General features: G+C 42.6%; 1 protein-coding gene across 17 annotated transcripts in view; it reads right to left on the bottom strand.

The window, feature by feature from the left end:
• Positions 1-23,641, bottom strand: part of UNC13A (unc-13 homolog A) — a 425,576-nt gene that overhangs the window by 148,271 nt on the left and 253,664 nt on the right. For all 17 annotated transcript variants that reach the window (XM_063915631.1, XM_063915548.1, XM_063915566.1 and 14 more), the window contains 6 exons: positions 21,637-21,705; positions 16,392-16,481; positions 14,576-14,710; positions 10,854-10,987; positions 8,778-8,863; positions 6,589-6,715 (listed from right to left, as the gene is read on the bottom strand). In XM_063915631.1, the coding sequence (XP_063771701.1) occupies positions 6,589-6,715; positions 8,778-8,863; positions 10,854-10,987; positions 14,576-14,710; positions 16,392-16,481; positions 21,637-21,705 (641 nt within the window). The remainder of the gene's footprint in view (positions 1-6,588; positions 6,716-8,777; positions 8,864-10,853; positions 10,988-14,575; positions 14,711-16,391; positions 16,482-21,636; positions 21,706-23,641) is intronic.

Genomic DNA, 23,641 nt, shown 5'->3' with positions numbered 1-23,641 from the left:
ACTCCCTGAGCGTCAGTCCTCCCATTGGGGACTGCGATCACCCTGACAGGATTTAGTTCAATTACACCATCTTGTGTTGACTCTACAATGTGAGGTGCAATTGTCTGTGCATAATGTACAATACCGTACTTACCTGTGGACACGACCTCACCTGACCCTCCGCTAGGGGTTTTTACTACTGCTCTTACCGATTGGGCCGTGCTCACCTGGGTGTCCTGTATGGTGGCTGCTAGAGAAAGTGCCGACATCGTGCTGGGCTCACTTTCTTGCTTGTAATCCTGAGGGAAGTTTAAAATGGGGTGCAACTTGCACGGGTTAGAATTTATACATTTATCAGTTTTACTCTTATCGTCATTAATACATTTATTACGTTTACTCTTATTGTCATTAATACATTTATTACGTTTACTCTTATTGTCATTAATACATTTATTAAGTGCACTCTTATCATATATCAGTATGTCATTCTCTGTAGCCATTTTCTCTCCTGTAATGTACGGTGGTGGTGCGGTTACTATCAGTTTCCTGCTAGGGTTAGTACCAGCTGTGTAAGCTAGTTCCCTCTGTATATCACTCTCTCGTTGCCATAAATGTAAACAGTTTGTGTGTCTGATCCTCTGTTTTTGGGATTTTATCAGACAGATCCTAAGCCTTAGATTATGCAATACCTCTGAGTCAAAACTACCTATCCCAGGAAATGGTGCTTTATCGCCCACAGTCATTCGTGTCCATTCATTACGAAAGGTCTCAGTGTGGGGACCATACTTCCTCCACATTACTCACCGAGCTGACCCCCTGGGTCTGAAATCTGCAGTCTGAACCCTGACTGCTGAACGTCCCTGTGTTGTGCACCTGGCTTCCATTGTGGACCTTTTTAATACGGGAAAACTTCCTAAAATGCACCAAACACAATAGTCTACGGTGGAAATCCTTAAAGCTCTTCCACTGAACTTCTTCCGCTCCGAGTACAACGGATCCGCCTTCTTTAGCAGACACGCGTAGCCAGTGCAGGCCCTACTTCTAGAGATTTTCCTGAGAGACCAGCGAAAATTCCCTAAACCTTTACTTTACACAAATCACGCTTGCATGTGCTTCCTATAACGCGTATGATGACGAGATTTACGCACAAATATGCAAAACCTCGTATCACGTTGCGTCACGTGTTGCCCATACAACCGTGCGGTCCAATCGTACCGCTTATAGACACTTGCTATCTATAAGTGGTAGGATCACTGGAGTCTCCCTACTGTGCTCCAAAACAGCCGGAGCGTAATACCACGAAAACTTTATCACACTCCGTTGCGCGTATTCACCTAGACCGTGCTCACCACGTATTCACCTAGACCGTGATTCACCAAGTTTCACCAAGCTTCACCAAGACCACCAAGACCACCAAGCGGGGTTCAATACACTCATACCTTTTTCAGCCCACACTATCATTCTATAGTTATCTGATCAGAAAAATCCTTTCCTGTTAACTGATAGCTTTCCCCAGAGGTAATACAGAAAAAAAGTTTTTTTAAACTAAATTTTGGACACTGATCAATTTGTGCTATTATCGCGTGGCTACCGTATCGCCTAACCTGAAACAATGCTATTGTGTGTTTTATATTTAGTGGGCGTACCTGTACGCACGTTGCGTAAAATACGCCACGTGTGTAGGCCTTTGCGTTGCATATGCAGTCCCGCACACTGTCCGGGACACGTGTACAAAGGCCGGATACGTCCGCAGTAATACAAATACCATACTTCTATAAATGTAAACGATATTTAACTATAATCGCTTACCAAACACCACACAGTATCTCCTGTATAAACCTTTATAACTAGGCCAGGCTGCGTGTGTGTTTTACACGTACTCCCTTAAATATTACTCTATATTTTTAACTAAATAGCAACAAATTTTTCAGCACGGGTCAAAATAGATCTAATAATCAATGCTAATGGCAACAAGCGAGTAGATATGCAGAATACACAAAATACAGGTCTAAATGAATCTAGTAATCAATAATTCCAATGGTATGATTCATATTGGATAGCTATCTTGCAGAACATACATTGATATAAACACACACACATAATTATAATATTATATCTATGTACCATTCACTGGTCTCCTGAGACCCATTTACCCATTAAGTGCTTCTAATTTGCATATGAATGCTGTGTGCTTTTGACTGTCTGTGAAGGTGGTTTTTCACTGCTAGGAAAAAGCAGTTACACAGGTTAATTTGCATTTCAATGGCTATTTTACAACAAGCAGAGTTAACTGAATCCTAGAGGTAAAGAAAAAAACTTTGTTTATATCTGTATGTGGTTCTTACATCACGTATTCATCTTACTATTAACTTTTATTAAGCCCCATCTGAATCTATTTGTAATTGACTATGGCATGGGTTAAATAAATGCATTGGTAACTCATAAATGGTGATTTCTTTTTTGACCAAGGACGGCTGATTATTCGGGCAGTGAAAATCAGCCATTTAGAAAAAAATGACCTTCCCAAAATGGCCGCTGCTCCTCCCCCTTCCACATCCATAAGGGTTACACAAAATGGTGGACAGGCCATGTGGTTAGTCCAAAATGGAGGACAAACCATGCGGCTTCCTTTGTCACAACGAAATTACACACCATGCAAGCCCCTGAAGTTATTTTACCTTGTTTTGCAACAATATGATCAGATATGCAGAGTACAGGTATATGCTTGTATTGTGTGCGCATTTGGCGCAAAACAGAAATATACAGATTTTAAAATAGCTTTGCGTTCTTACCTTCCGGATCCCACCAGCATCCCAACAAACCTTGCAGAGCAGACACCATCTTATCAGCAATGAAATAGGGTTTACCAGTGTATTCTACAGCCAAAAAACTTACGTAGGATACCTGTCCGCCCTTTTGTTGATAGATAGAGTCTGCTTTAACCTGCTAGGCTGTGGGTATGAGGAAAACCAGGACGTAGCCCCTAATCGATAATGTCAAATATTATCTTAAAACTTAAAGCTATACACTGTTACCGTGGAGCCGCTATGGCCGCTAGACTTATTACACACACTACGGACTAAGTACGCTATTTGCGTACTGAGTACCGTATGGATACGCACTTAGCGTATCAGACGCTGTGCCGTGGGCGCGACGCACACTCGGCACGTACGCACACGGATTGAAATACTGTAAACCTTATTAATGAAACAATGTAATGATATGCTTATACTTTAAACCTTAAATAGCACTGGCGATACAAAGTATCCGCAGTGCATACACCTTAACAATGCAGGTTAATCTGAAACAGGTTAAACAAGTTAATCTACTTTAAAAGCCCAGGCAGGAAAATGAAAACACAACACTGTTTGTGGTAAACCACTGGACTCTAACACCACAGTGGATTATTCAGAGAAAAGGGGTAAACAGGTACAAGTTATACTCTACAGGCTAACAAGGAAATCTAAACAGAATAACAGAGAATAATGGCTACAGAGAATATACATACGTGGGGAATCATTCGCAAGCGCAACCTGGATCCAGTTCTCAGCTATCAGGGAGAAAGCCTTCAGAGTCTTGTGTGACCAAGCCTGCTGCAAGCTCTATTTATTCACTTCATCCAAAACAATACAATGGTCACTGTAATCTCATTGTTCATTGGACACAGGGATATGTCTCTACATTACAGCAAAGGTCATAGGTGGATTTGAATAGGTAGGCGATGTCCTTCCCCAACTGCTCTGGTGGGAGGTATCCTCTGGATTCCAGCCGCATATGTAATTTACAGCAAATACAGTTAATGTTCATAATCTACTTCTTTACATAACTATACGCAGGAGCGAGCAATCCTTTCCTAACTAACACCGGAATGTTACCCTTAAAATACCCTACAGCTGGATACTAGACACCACCTTTCAACCTTTATCTGACCCTTCCTATCATGTAAAGAGGAATCCCTCTGTCCAGGAACTGTTTAAACTAATCATACTCGCTGACATGGTCTAGGGGAACTATATCTACAAAATGCACTATTTGGGTTAAATATGCTACGTTCGAGTCGCATGCTACACGCTCACAAACTCCGCCGTAAATACACATATCATGCGCACAAGTCGCTAGAGCGTCTCTTACGCAACTCGCGGGTATGTGTACGCACGGGGGACCAGGTGCACGAGCAGCGTGCACATGCATGAGGGGTTAGTACAAAGGATATGTATCATGATATTTTTCGACTTTGACACTTTGCAATCCCAACGATTATTATTATAGAGCAATGGAGAAGCAAGCTTAGAGGTTTGTCCTTTCTGTGAGGAATGAGAGCTTTTCTAGAGCACCAACAGGAATTGTATACCTGGATTTAGATTTTCAAATAACCAGATGACATTTGGTGAAACTGTCAAATATTTCTATCAATATGAATCAGGATACCTTGTTTTAGTTACTTACACAGAGGAAGCCAGATGCAGAGGTGGAAGTAAACAGAATGTATATTGCATTTGCACTTGAGCCTGGTTTACTGTAGGTCATCATCAATGGTGAACTACACCTGCTGTATATTAGGCATAAAAGATATTCATCCAAGCAGGTATATTTTCACTAGCTCTGCAAAGCTCTAGTATGTGTACACACCCTCACGGTATTGTGCATATATGAGAAATCCCATTGCAATCCAGTTCCACCTCTTCTGTCAATTATGCAGAAGCGAATGAAATGCCCACGACTCACTTCAGACCATTCTCAGTGCACACTGCAGGCTTCTGTGATGTAGAGCATAGGCAATGTCTCCATCAGAGCTGGATTTAGACCTCATTGGGGCCCTAGACAAGATACCGATTTGGGGCCCCTAAACCCCTAAACTAAGGTTCGTGTCTATAGACACGCAGTTAAAAGATAGACAGTCATTAGTTAGACATCATATGGTCGACAGTCAAAAGTCAGACAGGGTCAAAAGTCAGACAGTCAAAAGTCAGACAGGGTCAAAAAGACAGTCAAAAGTCAGACAGGGTCAAAAGTCAGACAGTCAAAAGTCAGACAGGGTCAAAAGTCAAACACCCAAAAAAAAGTTGTTGTTTTTTTTTTCTGTGTATTTTACAACTTTTGCCTCATTTACTATCCATGTCACAAACTAACACCTTTTAGTAAAGTTGTGGCGAACGAAGCGGAGCGGATCGAGACACCAAGCCTGAAGCATGGCGAGCGTAGCGAGCCCACGAGGGGACGAATTTACCAACTTTTTTACAACTTTTGCCTCATTTACTATCCATGTCACAAACTATTACCTTTTAGTAAAGTTGTGATGAGCGGAGCGAGACACCGAGCCCGAAGCGTGGCGAGTGTAGCAAGCCCGCGAGGAGCGGAATTTCACCAAATTTGGGTTAAAAAGGTTTAAAAACACTGTTTATCTTCTAACTGTCTATGAGCTATACCACACCCCCTAAACTAACCCTAGAACCCTAACCCAAACAGCTACATCAACCCTAATACCCTATGCATAATACCTTGACCCAAACCCCTAAACTAACTCCTAATACACTAACTCTAAATTAGATGTTATGACTAAATTATCTCGGTTATTACTACTTAGAAGTAGTCATACAGGCATTTACACCAGCAAACACCACTGACATCAACACATAGCCTCCAACTGTACCGTTTAGCTGTTACAGTACCGTTGTTTTTATGGTCTGTACCGGCAAACATCCCTGTACTGTTTAGTACTGGGTTCTGGTGAGTCATCCGTAATTCTTAGCAGCGCTGTGGGGACACGGACTACCGCAGCACTGCATAGTGACACTGACAAGCGGCTCCTCCTCCTTCCATTGTTGTCTGCAGCCAGCACCAGTGCAGAGGAGGAAGTGCAGAGGAGCAGGTGCTGATATTTACTGTAATACTGTGAGTTTGTACACTTTGAAGTTCATCTTTATATATCACTCGGGGCTGGAGGCCAGCCGGCGCTGGCTGGTTACTGTGCCAACAGTAACCAGTCAGTGCTGGATGCCCCCAGCCCCCAGTGATATATAGAGATGAACTTCAAAGTATACAAACTCATAGGGGTCTATTTACTAAGCCTTGGTGGAGATAAAGTGGACTGAGATAAAGTACCAGCCTAACTGTCATTTTTCAAACCCAGCTTGTGACATGGAAGTTAGGAGCTGATTGGCTGGTACTTTATCACCGTGAAATGTATCACTTTTCAAGGCTTAGTACATCTCAGTATAACAGTAAATACCAGCGCCAGCTGCCTCCAGCCCCCAGTGTAAAGTTCCTGTGGCCACTCCCCATTTACCCATGGCCACGCCCCCATACCGGTTTTTACCTTTGAAATGTTGGAGGGTATGTCAACATAATGGAAGATTATTAATTTACCAATTATTTTGTATGTTATTGTTTGTGCCCAGGTTACTTGTAATATACTTGTAATAAAAGATATATAACAAGTATATTACAAGTAACCTGGGCCTTGTGGCAAATCCGGCCCTGGTTTCCACTATTTTATATTTTGTACACAACTATTATAGTCACACCAGCTACCTTCAGAAACACATGCTAAAAGGTATTTGTGTGTAGCTCATAACTGCATTTGCATTTTCAGTATACAATGCCACTTACGCAGGGTATTCAGGGACCTTGCTCTTAAATGATGGAAGCTCTGTCACATATTCATTGTACAGCCACTTGACCTTGAAGTGTAAGTTCATGTAGTCAGCACTCTTACATAGACGGTGCTTGTCATGCTCTAAAAAGTAAATAAAGTAAGGATAGTGAGTGTATATCTAATTACATTGATGACAAGTGTGTTCTGTGGATACAATAAAATAACAATAATAATCACATTGCCTGGTACCACACTGCTTACAAGTTAAGTAACGGCACTGTGGGCATGAGCAGGGGCACCGAAATGTTTTTAGGTTGGGGGGGTGTAGGCAGAAATTATTTTGGTGCTCCCATGGTGCCGGCCTCCTCTATCTTTTTAGACCCCCACCGCTGTGTGGATGAGCGCTTACCTGCAGATCCCCGCAGGCGGCATATCCTTTAAAAACAGCCTGCTACCGCAGGGTGCTGTGTCCTCCTATCTTTGTGGTGTCCTAGCTGCCGCAGACTGTCTCTCCTTCACAGTTGCATTACTGGGAGGAGGCATGGCCGGGCCGGGACATCCCGGGACCATAGCCATGCCTCCTCACAGTAATGCAACTGCGAAGGAGAGACAGCCGCCGCCGGCTAGGATACAACGAACGAAGATAGGAGGACACAGCACCCTGCGGTAGCAGGATGTTTTTAAAGGAGATGCCGCCTGCAGGGATACGGAGGTAAGCGCTTCCCTGCACCTTTGTCATATTTGGAGGGGGGGGAAGTTGCCCCTTACCCCCCATTCCAATGCCCCTGGGCATGAGGCTGAAATTTATACATAGGTCGCACTCCCTGGCTATTTGCTGGACAATTACAGGTACCATGCTACGATAACATCACATTCAGGGTCTTCTACAAGAGCTCACATGAGTTTATGAAACTTCCCCACTGCTTTCCACCTCACTACAGGTTGACACATGAAGCCTAGTCTCAGCTGTGAGACACATACACTGGCGTTTCTATAATGGGTGCAGTGTGTGCGGTGCACACGGGCCCCTGAGTCCAGAGGGTCCCCCACCGCACACTCTGCACACATTTTTAAAATACTCACCCCTCCGGAGTCCAGTGCCAGCATCCGCAGCGCTGTTAGAACACCGTGAAAATGGCTCAGTGGCCATTTTCACGTAGTTCTGCGCATGCGCAGTAGAGAAATCTCAGGGAAAATGGCCACTACACCATTTTCCCGGAGATCTGTGCATGCGCAGTAGAGTCTGAGCCCTCTAGTGCTCAGACTCTACAGCGTCTTGGCAGAGAGAAGGGGGCCCGAACTGAGGAGGCTGAACACGGGCCTCCTCCTCTCTTAAAGCACCCCTGGACACATATCTACAATATTTCATATGTTGACACCTAGAACGGTATCCTATTAGCTGTGGTAATTGTTTGCATATCACTGCAATATTATTTAGGGAAAAGCTTACAAGAGATCCCTGGAAGCCCTGCATTGTGAGGACAAGTGTGAAAAAAGGAAACTGCAAATGTATCCATTCCAAATAAAACAACATATGAAGTTAATGTCATATTATCAAATTGCTATTCATGTACACCATGGGTCTTCATCCTGTAGCCCTCCAGCTGTTGTGGAACTACACATCCCAGCATACCCAGCCACAGTTTTGCTATTAAGGCATGCTAAAACTGAGGCAGGGCATGCTGGGATGTGTAGTTCCACAGCAGCTGGAGGGCCGCAGGTTGAAGGTCGATGATGTACACCATCATTACACCTTTCATACAATCTGTGGATTATGCTTTTTACCATACATGATTTTGATCATCTGAAATGCTCTGATGGTCAACACTCGCACTTGTGGCTGCAGTTGCTCACAATAAGAGTACTCCACAATGGGATCATGCCTTGAAGACCACAATTTGTGGCTGCAAGCACAAGTGGGTATTTGGTAATTGGAAGCAATAGGTTCCATTACCATACAAGGTTACATGCATTTTCTAGGGTAAAGGAACACTAATGGTTAAGGGGGTCTTACTGCACAATGCTGTACATGAATAAATACAATTGTGCATGGAGAGCATGAAATATTTACTTAATAAATACTGATGATCCTGAGGGTCTATTGCTTAAGGGCAAAAATAATGTGAAATACACAAAATTAAAGGACATAAAAGTAGAAATATATTGTGGAATATTTACAGATATTACGTTACTGACAACTTACCTTCCATGGCATATTTCATATCCTGAGCAAAGAGACTCCACATAACTTCAGCACTAATTTTACCAACATTAAGCTCCTGGGGGAACCTGAGTATATAGACAGAGAGAAGTGCAGGAAAGACTACATGTGATATTGAGATGTCATATTCTTAGTCTAGAATTAAGGACTTGCTTAAAGATTGCCTGAGGCTGGTTACTACAGATGCCTGAAAATGTCAAGCCGGTTTGTAGACAGCCATGAATAGTACATCTTTAATAGATCCTGATTCACATTTTGCAGCTAACATTTGCTGTTTTATTCATGGTTCGCTGTATTTATCCTGTGGGGGTTTGCCTTCCAGATTTGCTATTCACATAAAAAATGTGTCTGTTTAAGCAGTATTATACTTAAGTGGAGGAACAGGCAGTGACATGGATGAATCAGCTTGAACACAGTCAAATCTGTTCAACTTGCTCAATATTCTAAAATAATTGATGCTAGTAAATTCCTGAATTCTGATGCCAGTGGATTAGGGGCACCGGACAAATACAATATATAACCTCTCATACCATGACTACCATCTCTTGTATCCATTTAGTTATACTACATCATTTTCAACAACACTATTGTATGTATTTATTGCAAAAGTACATTTCTGTTGGTAAGTATCGTGACCGTACCAATATGTGTAGGGTTTAATTGGATGTAGGTTTAACTAGGTAAGTACATTATTTTTCAGCGCAAACACCTAGTGCTGGATCTGTGAGACTGACAGCCTTAATGAGCAGAAGGAAAGCTGTTTGTCATATTGTAAGTGCACATACTCAGGGATACAAAGCTTCGTCAGGGAGGTTGGAATTATACAGCTAATCCCAAATTTATGCATAGTGCACATTGGAAATCATTGTCAATAAGATTCCAAAGCTGACCAACATAAACATTCATGAAACGTTCCTCTACACAAATTATTTAATTTAATAATGACCTAAGACAAAGGGGGTAATTCAGAGTTGATCGTAGATGTGCTAAATTTAGCACATCTACAATCATTTACTCTGACATGCGGGGGGACGCCCAGCACGGAGCTAGTCCGCCCTGCATGTCAGGCCCTTCCCCCCCCTGCACAAGTACATAAGCAACGCACAGCAGCAATGCTTTTGTACCTGACAAGTAGCTCCCTACCTGCACAGCTCCTGCGCTCTGGCAGGGAGCTAACTGTCGCATCCCGGGTTGCAGCGGCCGCGTGTGACATCACACAGCTGCCAAAGCCCGCCCCCCCCCTAAATGTTCCAGACACGCCTCCGTTGTCCGGACTGCGCCCAGCCAACGGTATTCTAACGCCGTTGGCATGCCTCCTCCCGCCCTTCCACTGCCTCTGCCTGTCAATCAGGCAGAGGCAATCACACCAGAGAGATGCTGATAGCATCTCACTGGCTGCACTGCGCATGGTAAGTCAGACTGCGATCGCTGCCCCTGCAGCAATCCAGTCTGAATTACCCCCAAAGTTACAACTCAGAGTCTGGGGTCACAAATGGGGCACAAGGTCACTTCAGGTGGTGGTGGTGGGGGGAACAATATGCGAAGGTAACACATACTGTATGCATTTCCTTACTACACATGTAGTTCACTATGCAGCCATGTTTAAAGTTGACTTGCAAGCCCCTTGCACTTGTAGTGGCATGTAAAAGCTTTCACATGGAGCATATCGCCTAGAGAAACATGTCACATACCACTTAGGGATACTTCTTATTCTATTTTCACGTGTTGTTACAATAAATCTTATATCTTTGCATGTCCCATAGGCAGGGTGTAAGTGCCATTGCTGCTGCTGCTGCTGATGATGATGGCAGCCTCATCTGTGTAATGGCTGTATCTCAATATACTACATTACAAGATGACTATATTTTAAAATGCACAGGTAGATCCAACATTTTGCAGCTATATTTTACAGGTACAGCTGGCCCTCATTTTTGCTTACAACTCATAATCATTCCCTATGGCTCATTACTTGTTCACACACAGTACATTACAGAAGCCACAATGTGATATCTGAAGTACAGTACACTTGCATTTCATATGTATTCATAGAACTCTTACTGGTTTAGGCATGGTGTGTACGAGTTCTTATCCTCCTCTATGATAGACACTATCAAAGTTATTAACTTGGACCAGAAATCCAGGTTCTTGATACTTGGACCCTGCTCCTCAGGGGGCAACTCTCCCTTCTTAGCCTGTAACAGACAAAACAGATAGTAATAGATGGGTTGACGATTTCTAATTAATAATACTCATTGCAATGTACTATCAACAAAATATACTGAAACTACAATTTTAAAGGTAAGCTGGATATGTCACAAAGGGCCTGATTTTGTTTGTAATAAAAGCAAAAAAGCAAGCAACTAGGCAAAACCATGTGCACTGCAGGTGAGGCAGATGTAATGTGCAGAGATACTTAGATTTGAGTGGGGAGTGTTCAAACTGAAATCTAAATTGCAGTGTAAATGTCTAACATTTGTGGGCAACATGCAAAAGCAACCATGATCTGTACAGTAAAAATATAAATGTATTTGCTCCCCTTGCATGGCAACACGGTTTGTTCCAGACACAAAGTTACTTGCTTTTTTTGCTTTACTTACAAACCTGAATCAGGCCCTAAGTTCGTACATCATGTGGGTTGGAGCATTCCTAGCAGGAGCTACAGAACGTCACAGTTTGCTGATGTGTCACACGTAATGGTGGCAATGTTGGCATGAAAGGTATCATCAACTAGGCAAACTATGCATTGGGTCAATATGTAACGCAAATCAGAGAAGCTACTCAGTTTCAGTAAACTCCAATCAGAAATCTAGTGCATGAGCCTGCAGTATTGTCAAGTATGGTCTATAAAGGCCTTCACAACGTAGGATCTCATGGTTGAATTAGAGTTCATATAAATAGAGAACACAGGCAATAGTTCATCCAGAAGCGGAGAACAGCCCTTTAGTCAGATGAGTTATTCTTCATGCAATCCTGACAAGTACATTTGTGGTACATGACATAAGTCACTAATACTTGAGCCTAATTGTGGTTTTATTAGGATATGGAGTTCATTTACTTGACAAGGTTTATGTGAATTTATTACATTACAGAATAAGATAAAGTGCAATAAAGCCATTCCCAGTGGTCACCTTCATCCTAGGGTAAAGCTGCACATTATAGGAGTAGAATGTCCCACAGGACAGTGGGCAGTGGGTGGTCAGATGAGCATAAAGGTGATATGAGAGCTGGCACCCGAGTGATCATACTGTATGTTGACTTCATTTAAAACAGTTTTCTTTATCTTGTATAGTACTAGAAGCCTCAGCATGGTGGCAGCTTTCATTATGTTTAGTCAGGTGTGGATCATAGCATAGACAGTAACTAGGTCAACAGTCACTAGGTCGACCACTATTGGTCGACAGTGACTAGGTCGACACCTGAAATAGGTTGACATGGTCACTAGGTCGACATGGAAAAAGGTTGACGTGTTTTTTGTGTGTGTCGTTTTCTTCGTAAAAAATGAATGGGAACCCCAATTGATGCACCAGGTCCCCTCGCGGAGCAAGCCATGCTTCGGACAATGCTTCGGACATGCTTCGAGCGAAGCGAGCCATGCTTCGGACAATGTGCCTCGCTCCGCTACCGCTGCACTCGGCACACGTTACCATTCCCAATTGTAGTCCACGTGGATCGTAAAGCATGAAAAAGTTTAAAATATGGAAAAAATGTTGAAAAACGCATGTCGACCTTTTTTTCATGTCGACCTTGTTTGTGTCGACCTAATGTCCAACCTAGTGTCCTAGTGACCAAAAGTACTGTCGACCTAAGGACCGGATACCGTGCAGTCAAATCCCCCCTTTCCATTTAAAACTAATAAGAATTATTTTTCTAAACTTCTTGTATTTAAACAATAAATAATCTATATCATTCGACAATATTTTGACTGGGATATAGTCAGTGGTGACATTCATAATGTTGACACCACAATGTCAGCAGTTATGAGGTCGATATTGTTAAAAATGTTGGCAGGCAATACGTCAACAGTCTCATATAAACACTAGGGTTAGGCTGTGGGTGGCAGCGGTAGACACTTGATGGGGTGGGGGGGGCGGCAGGGATTATGGATAAGGGGTAAATACTCACCAGCACATCAGAGGATTACAGCTCTCACCACAACAATTCACATCTGTGCCACCACAGCTGATATGTTGTCATTCTAACATCATCATTTCATCAATGTCAACATGATGAATGTCCACATGGTCAACGTCAACATTATGACTATGGGCCTATTTCAGACCTGATCGCTAGCAGGTGATTTTTGCACTGCGATCAGATAGTTACGGCCTACAGGGAGAGTGTATTTTAGCTGTGCAAGTGTGCGAACGCATGTGTAGCAGAGCTGTACAAACAGATTTTGTGCAGTCTCTGAGTAGCCCAGAACTTACTCAGCCGCTGTGATCACATCAGCCTGTCCGGGACCGAAATTCACGTCAGGAACCCTCCCTGCAAATGCATGGACACGCCTGCGTTTTTCCATACACTCCCTGAAAACGGTCAATTGACACCCACAAACGGCCTCTTCCTGTCAATCTCCCTGCGATCACCTGTGCGAACGGATCCGTCGCACAAACCCATCGCTGAGTGGCGATCCACTTTGTACCCGTGCGACGTGACTGCGCATTGCAGTGCATACGCATGCGCAGTTTGGACCTGATCGCACGCTGTGCAAAAACGCAGCCTAGTGATCAGGTCTGAATTACCCCCCTATGTCCACATGATGAAATTCAGCATTGTGATTGCCAACATATTGTACCCAACCCTTTCTGGCAATCAGCATGATTTTCCCATGCAATGGGCAAATTATTAATCTTGGACAATTGCATTTCTAAATATTTGGGACTAAATTGTATTGTCCTAGATCATTGAAAATAATCAGATTGCAATTGTTTCATGTGTAGATAACAATAATGGGACAATGGGAGGTTGTGAAACAGCACCTGAGAGAGTTTTCCAAGTGTCTGTGCAGTATAAAACAACTGACTGAAATTGTTTTGGGAAAATACATCATAGCCCTCCATTCGGGTTGGGTATGAAGTCCCAGCATTCACAATCCTGATGGTCAGGATACTGACAGTGACATCCTGATGGTCAAAATCCCGATGGATCCCAGTAAGTATTTTAACATACCCCTACCACTACCCCTAACCCTAATCCACCCCTCCCACAGCCTGACCCACCTCTCCCGCAGCCTATCCCTAACCATCTCCTCCCACAACCTAACCCTAATCAAGCCCAAGGCCTAACACTAACCTCCCCCACCCCTGCAGTCTAACCTTAATCCACCCCTTCCACAGCTTAAGCCTGACCCACCCCTCCCTCAGCCAACCCTAACCATCCGCTTCCACAGTCTAACCCTAACCATCCCCAATCGCAGCCTATCCCTAACCCAACTCCTCCTACAGCCTAACCCTAATCCACCCCTGCAGCCAAACCTTAACCATCCCCTCCTGCAGCCTAACCCTAATCAACCCCCCTCACCCCCGCAGCCTAACCCTCTACTATAATGACCTCCCCTCCAAACAGAGCTCCATAAACATGTGTAAATTCACATACTGAAAATATTTTGACAGCTGTAACAACACACTTTTTATTTCTGTTCCATTATCTATTGGCTACACACACACACACACACACACACACACACACACACACACGTCACATATTTTCGGATAAGTGGTTTTATATAATTTACTGAAGCCATTAATGCATCAGAATAGAGATTCCACTGTATCAGTTACCGGGTCACTCTGATATTCCCGACTGTACAGCTCATGACAGTTGTTGAAGATGTATTCATAGGTAGAGTTGAGACAGGCCTTCACACAGTCCTTCACAACTTGGCTCGCCCTGGGGGGACTCTGTAACTCTTGCACCTGTATGGTTTAGAGAAAAATTAGTTTCCGGAATCTGAAATCCTCAATTTTTATTTTAACAAATCAAAATACAGACTGCACAAATAATATAATCCATAAAATTGTACTTCATCTGAGCACATTTTGCTTGCATTAATTTACTTAGTATAAATAAAATAAAATATATAGCATTGACTTTCATTATATCATTTTATTAACCACTTGTTATGCCAATACTACTTCAAGATTATGCCCATTCAATTGTAATGTGCAAAACACATAAAAAGTTTGTAAAAGTTTTCTCATGAATTGAAGTCCATACAAATAAAATATCTCACTAGTCATTGTTGTGTGAGAGGGCAATCTAGAGAAAAGTTAAGATGCATTAGATTGCCACTGCCTAGTTATTAAAATGCATTATCAGGGCAAGAAGCTGTCTCCAGAGGGGACAGCCATCTTCCCCACCCCCATGGTAGAGCAAATTAAACCTCCCTTTACTAATTCCCAGCCCTTCACCCCACCAGCTTGTACAGATATCACAGAGATCTCATGTGTTAATGGCAGCATCAGAACACACTGCTAATGCAACACACAAGTCAATGGCCCTGAAAAAAAACATTTCACTGTGGTGATTAGGAATACTAGTTTTCAGGACCACAATGATAAAAAGGACCATACAAGTAAATACAGTTATAACTATTTTCACCACAATTTTTTTTCTAAATTGTTTCTTTACGGTTTGTATAATACAAAACAACAGCTTTTCCTTTGTTTTTGCATGTACTGTACATCATGAAAAAGAGACTGCGGTTTATATTTACACTTTATTAAACCCCGGACTGTAATATAAAATGCAGAGAGTGGGATGGAATACATCCCACCACTTGTTATCGGTTACATAGCGGCATTAATAACTCTGGTATGTACCTAAAATTGCAACTAAAATCGCAAAGGACAGCTCTTCCGAAAAGAGCTGTCCTTTGCAATGATGGGACCTCCAGATTTATGACCCAGGAGTCCATCTGTGCATGTGCTGTATGATGCATGCGACACAGGGGGATGCTGGGAGGTATTCAACTGGATCCGATTGGATCCCTCTCAAGAATGCAAACAACTATAGATGGCATTGCCCACTAGGTCCAAACTCCAGAAACAATCACATTCCGGAGTTTGGGAAATGCGGCCAAAGCTCAGAAAATGGTAGCTTTCATGTTTTTCATGCATTTTCCTTTTAGTTCATCCTGCCCATAATGACTGACTGGCAGCAAAGTGCTTCTCAAGGCACTGCGGGGTTTCCACGCCCTGTAAAGTCAGAATTCCCGGAAAGTTCCATTAAACTGGGGATTTTCCCTTAATAGCCTACATTTATCCTTAAGCAGAAAATGTAGACTGTCCAGGTTGAAATCTGTTTCCGATGATTTGTGAAGAGTATGTTTATTGTGCCTATAAATGCCTGATTTTTAACTTGACAGACTACGTTTTCAGCTTAAGAATAAAAAAAGAGTAGACTTTTAAGGAATAAATCTTAATATTTTTCCAATACAGGAATTTAGTAAATAGCATAATGTGCAATTATAAGAAGAAAACATTTATTTTTGTTCTCATAATACTATAATTAGATTTCAGCTCAATTCACTTCTAAAGACAGAAAGTGGAAACATCTTATTGCAAACCATCATTGTTCTCAAGCGTTGCTTCTCACCTTCATTCTAAAGAATGTTATGCTGGTTAGTAGATCAACAGTGGACTTGAGGTCTTGAAGTCGCTCAGGGCTGCTAGCAGGGAAATTATTCTATAAAACAAGTTAGAGAAGTTGTAGCATGAAACAAAAAAATGGTGCTTGCAGTTGTTTTCCTCAATAGGTTTCAAACTGAAGATTTTATAATAGAATTCTAACTAAGTTACAGATATATGTGGTCTTACCAAGAAACCAAAGTTTCTGAAAACGTATTTATCATTAATATATAGGAAAGTCATTCTAAAATGCCAACATATTCCATAGTGCTGCTGCGAGGATATAAACATGCACCACTATAGAGGATTACAATATAGAACATTAGGAACAAGAACCCTCATTGCAAGTGCTTAATGTTATAGGAAAAACGAGTGATACAGAAGTTATGTACACCGCCCGGATCCCGTCCGGCAGGATCTTGACCGCATCCCGTTTAAACAATGACCTGGGTGTACAAAATGCAAGTGACCCAGCCACAGAGGTTTAAGGAGGATGTAGTTGGGTCACAATACCGACACCGGAATCCCATCCCCTCACAAAACTGACAGTCGGCATGCCGACTAACAGGGATTATTCCCACTCATGTGCTCGCCAACGAGCCTGCAGCGTGGTGAGCGCAGTGAGCCGGCAAGGGGCTTTGTTGCACTCGCCCCCCCCCCCCCCCCCCCCTGCAGGCATCTAAAAACCGGGATCCCGGTGTCGGTATAGTTGTTTTAGTATCACTTCAATGTATCAAAGGGCTTTTGGAGCAGGTTTCATGAAAAGCTGCTCCAAACCCCCTTAATTCACACATTTCTAGTAATCAGATCGCATTTCCCATACTTATAATGGGAAATGCGATCTGAGACGAATTTACTTAAAAAAAAAAAAAAAAAAAACCCTCAATGAGCCCTGTGATAATTGCATAATCACAGGGATCATTGCGAGATCCCTACCACTGCACAGCTTTCTCTGCCCCGATACTGTTGCGGATTGTCATCGCACGAACAGAGCTTGCTCGCAAGCTCTGTCCCTGCAATGGATAATTGATACATCTGTGCGATGTAATCAATTATCGCAATGCAGATTGGGTCGATTTTATCACATGCCATCCACATCCTTGAATGCAGATGGTGATAAGTCGGCTCCTAAGTCTTTTGTTTCAAGACACATATTGCAAAAAACCCCGCTGCTTATCGTGGGTCTGCGCGCTTACATTTTTCAACCGATCCTAATAGAAAATCACGAAAACAGGTGACCTGCGATGTGTTAACCAGCAAAAAGTGCTGGTTAAAATGGGTAAATCAACTTGTACCCCCAAAAATGCCATAATAATATATAGAAGTATATAAGAGGGCACAATAAAAATATTTTGGGGACTTAAAATGTGTTAAATGGCTGCAATATGCATTTTAAAAAAAACTTGAAAAATGATCAAAAGAAACTTGTGTAAAATAAAAGCTCTCATTCAATTTGGGGTACATGAAAAAGGTGGGTAAGTATATTATTGGATCAATTAAAGTCACTTTTAAAAACAGTGCAAAAATGACCAATTACTCCCACCTGCAAGCCTAAAAACACTTGTGCCACTCATAAAGCACCCCCATATACCTGTCCCATACCTTGTACCCCCAATTTCCATCACTTTGCACTTTTTCACCCCAAAACTGACATCTTATTATTGACTAATTAAAAGTAATTAAAAACTTCAAAGTGTCTAATTAGTCATTAAGGGGGGTGTTCAAGGGATTCTGAACCAAGGGGGTCATTCCGAGTTGTTCGCTTGCTAGCAGCTTTTAGCAGCTGTGCAAACGCTATGCTGCCGCCCACTGGGAGTGTATTTTAGCTTAGCAGAAGTGCGAACGGTTGTATCGCAGAACGGCTAAAAAATTATTTTGTGCAGTTTCAGAGTAGCTTCAAACCTACTCAGCGCTTGCGATCACTTCAGACCATTCAAATCTGGATTTGACGACACAAACGCCCTGCATTCGCCCAGCCACACCTGCGTTTTTCCTGGCACGCCTGCGTTTTTCCGAACACTCCCTGAAAACGGTCAGTTGACACCTAGAAATGCCCTCTTCCTGTTAATCACTCTGCGGCAGCCAGTGCGACTGAAAAGCATCGCTAGACCCTGTGTGAAACTACATCGTTCGTTGTAATAGTATGCCACAAGTGCCATTTTTTTTGCCTCATCGCTGCACAGCGAACAAATGCAGCTAGCGAACAACTCGGAATGACCACCCAAGTCCCAACATTTTTACCCCAAAATAGGCATTTTCCCCAACTTTTCAGCTGCTCAGACTAGGTGAAGAGAAATATGAGATAAATCCTAAGAAGAATTATAGCATGTGAGTAAATGGTTAGCTGTGATATTGTGGGTTGCAAAAAAAGCTGCCGCTATTGCGGCTAATTGGATACCCCCCTTAGAATTGTACAATACTAATTGTATTGTTGCTACTTTGTAAATACTTTATGATGATAATAATAATAATAATAATAATAATATTATTATATTTAAATTAGCATTTCCATTAATTTCTATTCTTAGTCCTTAGAGTATGCACCAGCACTTTTCTTTTTCCTGTGTGGTACCAGAAGCCTCAGCATGGTAGTATTAGTATGTTTAAAACCAGGGTGTGCAATACAACACCCCCCTTCTCCCCCTTTTCCTATATATTTGTGTATATATTGTACACTTGAAGGTGAGGCTCCTTTATTTTGGTATTGGCACCCTTCCCATCTACCCTCAGGTGTTTTAATTAGCACAGGTTCCTACATTGCTGACATATTAGAATGGGCTCTATTTAAAGAAAGACCTAGATACATTATATAATGTGTTAGTATTAGGCATGTTAGGGACACATCTAATGAAGTTCACCTGGATGCAGTGGATGGAACCCATTAATTTAGACAAATTTGTACTAAGAAGTTCACTTATACTCCATGTTAATTGTAAGAGTTTATCAAAATGATTTTGACTATTAGTATTCTTAGTGATTAGAGTGTGCTCCTGCATTTTCCTTTTTCTATTAATTGCTACCAAAGTTGGAAAGTGGTACATTTTATTTATTTATTATTTAATACATAATACAATGTAATTAAGAAATGTATATAATATATATATATATATATATATATATATATATATATATATATATATATATAGTGTATACACTTGGCCATATGTACACTGGTATGTAATTACCTGTTTGTACAAGTCTATGTGAATGTATGCGTTCTTTTACTGAGCTTGGATTTTATACACAGCATTGCAGCCACTAGGTGGTGTTTCCTGTACATAATATTATTTCACTGGTCATTTAAGATCCATGTTCTGGCTCTCATGGCTGAATGAGATATGCTGTTAAAGACTATATTTAAAAAGTTTTGTGTTAAAAAAATGAGATTCTCTCTCAATAATTACAATTATATTTTGTTATCCTAAACATATTACAAAGTGTAACATGATAAGATTGTTTTGTATTTTTAAATGTACTTTTGCTGAATTGTTTTTTTAATAGACATCTACAGAACTTCCAATGTATGTTATTCTTACACACAGATCCAGTGGCGGAACAAGCAAGCGGTGGGCCCAGGTGCAACAAAATGCTTTGGGCCCCCCCCATCCCATCCAAGTCCACCCCATGGGCAGTGCGCGCCGTAGGCGCGCGCAAAAATACATAGTGGCGTGGCTTCGTGGGGAAGGGGTGTGTCCACAAAATAATACCAATTCATAAAACGGTGCACAGTAGTCTCCATTCTTCAAATTACGCCGCACAGTAGCACCACTACACCAGGTAGAGACCCTTTTACTCCTTACAGCGAACAGATTCCCCTTTTTACACATAACGGCAGACAGTGTGCACTTTTTACACATAACGGCAGACAGCGTGCCCTCGTTACACATAGCGGCAGACAGCATACACTTTTTACACAATGGCAGACAGCGTGCCCTCGTTACACATAGCGGCAGACAGCGTGCCCTCGTTACACATAGCGGCAGACAGCGTGCACTTTTTACACATTACGGCAGACAGCGTCCCCATTTTACACATTACGGCAGACAGCGTCCCCATTTTACACATTACGGCAGACACCATACACTTTTACACATAACGGCAGATAGCGTGCCCTTTTTACACATTACGGCAGGCAGATTCTACCTTTTTACACATAGCGGCAGGCACATTCCCCATTTTTATACATAGCGGCAGGCAGATTCCCCATTTTTATACATAGCGGCAGGCAGATTCCCCATTTTTACATATTGCGGCAGGCAGATTCCCCATTTTTACATTGCGGCAGGCAGATTCCCCATTTTTACACATTGCGGCAGGCAGATTCCCCATTTTTACATTGCGGCAGGCAGATTCCCCATTTTTTACATTGCGGCAGGCAGATTCCCCATTTTTATACATAGCGGCAGGCAGTCCCCCCTTTTTACACATTGCGGCAGGCAGTCCCAACAAATAAAAAAAGAAAGAGACAGAAAGAAAGAAAGAAAGAAAGAAAGAAAGAAAGAAAGAAAGAAAGAAAGAAAGAAAGAAAGAAAGAAAGAAAAAAGAAAGAAAGAAAGAAAGAAAGAAAGAAGAATTATACTTACCCTCTCTGTTGGCTCAGGCTCCTCGGTGCAGCTTCCCGGGCAGTAGAGAAGAAGGAGGAGGGAGGTGAAGGAGGGAGCCGCAGCAGCGCTGTGTTACTGGTGGAGGCGCTGCTGCTGCTGCCCCTCTGCTTCCCTATAGGCTGTTCTCAGAGACAGCCTATAGTGAAGCAGAGGAGCAGCAGCAGCAGCGCCTCCACCAGTAACAAAGCGCTGCTGCGGCTCTCTCCTTCACTGAGAGACTGTGACCTGTTTGTATATGAGGGAGGGAGGGACGGACCCTCCTCCCTCCTTCGTGTGCGGGTGGCCAGAATCGTTCCTTATGACGGGCGGGTCACGGGAGCGCTGGTGTGCGGCTGCGGCATGACATACAATGAGTCATTGTGACTCATTCATGTAATGCCGGCCGGCGGCTGTGGGCCCTTGAGTGCGGCGGGGCCCCAGTGCAATGCACTGCCTGCCCCGCCAGTAGTTCCGCCCCTGCACAGATCAAACATCTAATCAGGACATCATGCACTATAAATATGGAACAGCAGGAGTATTACTACTATATACAGTATCTACAGCATAGAAAAACATTAATTACCTTCATAAATCACAAACAACATAAATAAAAATGGAATTTCTTTTTACCCGATACATTGAAAGGTCAATACGTAAGGAGTTGTGTAGTTGATCCAGCAGTTTGACAAATCTTTCCTTCTGTAAAAGTAAATGTAAACAGTGTTCTTTAAAAAAAAGTATGGTTTAAAATCTGGTATATCAGACCATCATTATTTTATCCAATAAAAGAACACTATAAGGGGCTGATTCAGAGGTGGGTGTACATGTCACAGCCACTGCATCTTTGTACACAGCTGCTGTGCGAAAATATTCAAATGCTGCTGGAGGCGTCTTATGTAAAAACAAGCCCACTGCAGACTTCTCTGATCTCTCTGAAGACACAGCATCGGATCAGATCCGACTATCCATTGTAGCATCGGAAATCTGAGTAATAACACTAAGGTTATTCAGAAAGTCCACCACATCTAAGCAGCTGAGGCCAGGGAATCTGCATCAAAAGATGCAGACAGTAGCTTTGGCACTCCCACAGTGAATGTACATGGAAAGATGCAGACACTAGCTTCCGCAATCCCACAATGAATCTGTGTAGAAAGATGTAGATGCTAGCTTTGGCACTCCCATAGTGAATCTGAATTGAAAGAAGCAGATGCTAGCTTTGACACTCCCACAATGAATCTACATGGAAAGAAGCAGATGCTAGCTTTGACACTCCCACAATGAATCTACATGGAAAGAAGCAGATGCTAGCTTTGACACTCCCACAATGAATCTACATGGAAAGAAGCAGATGCTAGCTTTGACACTCCCACAATGAATCTACATGGAAAGAAGCAGATGCTAGCTTTGACACTCCCACAATGAATCTACATGGAAAGAAGCAGATGCTAGCTTTGACACTCCCACAATGAATCTACATGGAAAGAAGCAGATGCTAGCTTTGACACTCCCACAATGAATCTACATGGAAAGAAGCAGATGCTAGCTTTGACACTCCCACAATGAATCTACATGGAAAGAAGCAGATGCTAGCTTTGACACTCCCACAATGAATCTACATGGAAAGAAGCAGATGCTAGCTTTGACACTCCCACAATGAATCTACATGGAAAGAAGCAGACGCTAGCTTTGACACTCCCACAATGAATCTACATGGAAAGAAGCAGACGCTAGCTTTGACACTCCCACAATGAATCTACATGGAAAGAAGCAGATGCTAGCTTTGACACTCCCACAATGAATCTACATGGAAAGAAGCAGATGCTAGCTTTGACACTCCCACAATGAATCTACATGGAAAGAAGCAGATGCTAGCTTTCGCACTCCCACAATGAATCTACATGGAAAGAAGCAGATGCTAGCTTTGACACTCCCACAATGAATCTACATGGAAAGAAGCAGATGCTAGCTTTCGCACTCCCACAATGAATCTACATGGAAAGAAGCAGATGCTAGCTTTGGCACTCCCACAATGAATCTACATGGAAAGAAGCAGATGCTAGCTTTGACACTCCCACAATGAATCTACATGGAAAGAAGCAGATGCTAGCTTTCGCACCCCCACAATGAATCTACATGGAAAGAAGCAGATGCTAGCTTTGACACTCCCACAATGAATCTACATGGAAAGAAGCAGATGCTAGCTTTGACACTCCCACAATGAATCTACATGGAAAGAAGCAGATGCTAGCTTTGACACTCCCACAATGAATCTACGTGGAAAGATGTAGACGCTAGCTTTGGCACTCCCAGAGTGAATCTGAATTGAAAGAAGCAGATGCTAGCTTCGGCATTGGAATGCCATGCAGATCTGTTTCGGGCCCACTCCTCTCCGGCAGCAAGTAGACTCTGGCATAATGACAGAGTCTACTGCGCATGTGCAGATCTCTGGGAACATGGCGCCCGAGCCTTGTTCCCTGGGACATCTCCAGTGCGCAAGTGCAAACCACTTGGAAATAGCCATGGTAGCCATTTTCCAAGTGATTTGTTTCCGCACTGCAGGGCTGTCACCTCAGGACTCCAGAGGGGTTAGTATAACATATGGGGGCAGGGTGTGTGGTGTGGGCCCCCCTGTGCA

Source organism: Pseudophryne corroboree, chromosome 1, assembly GCF_028390025.1.
Source record: "Pseudophryne corroboree isolate aPseCor3 chromosome 1, aPseCor3.hap2, whole genome shotgun sequence".
Lineage (NCBI taxonomy): Eukaryota > Metazoa > Chordata > Amphibia > Anura > Myobatrachidae > Pseudophryne > Pseudophryne corroboree.
This window is presented reverse-complemented; position numbering and strand designations above follow the sequence as displayed.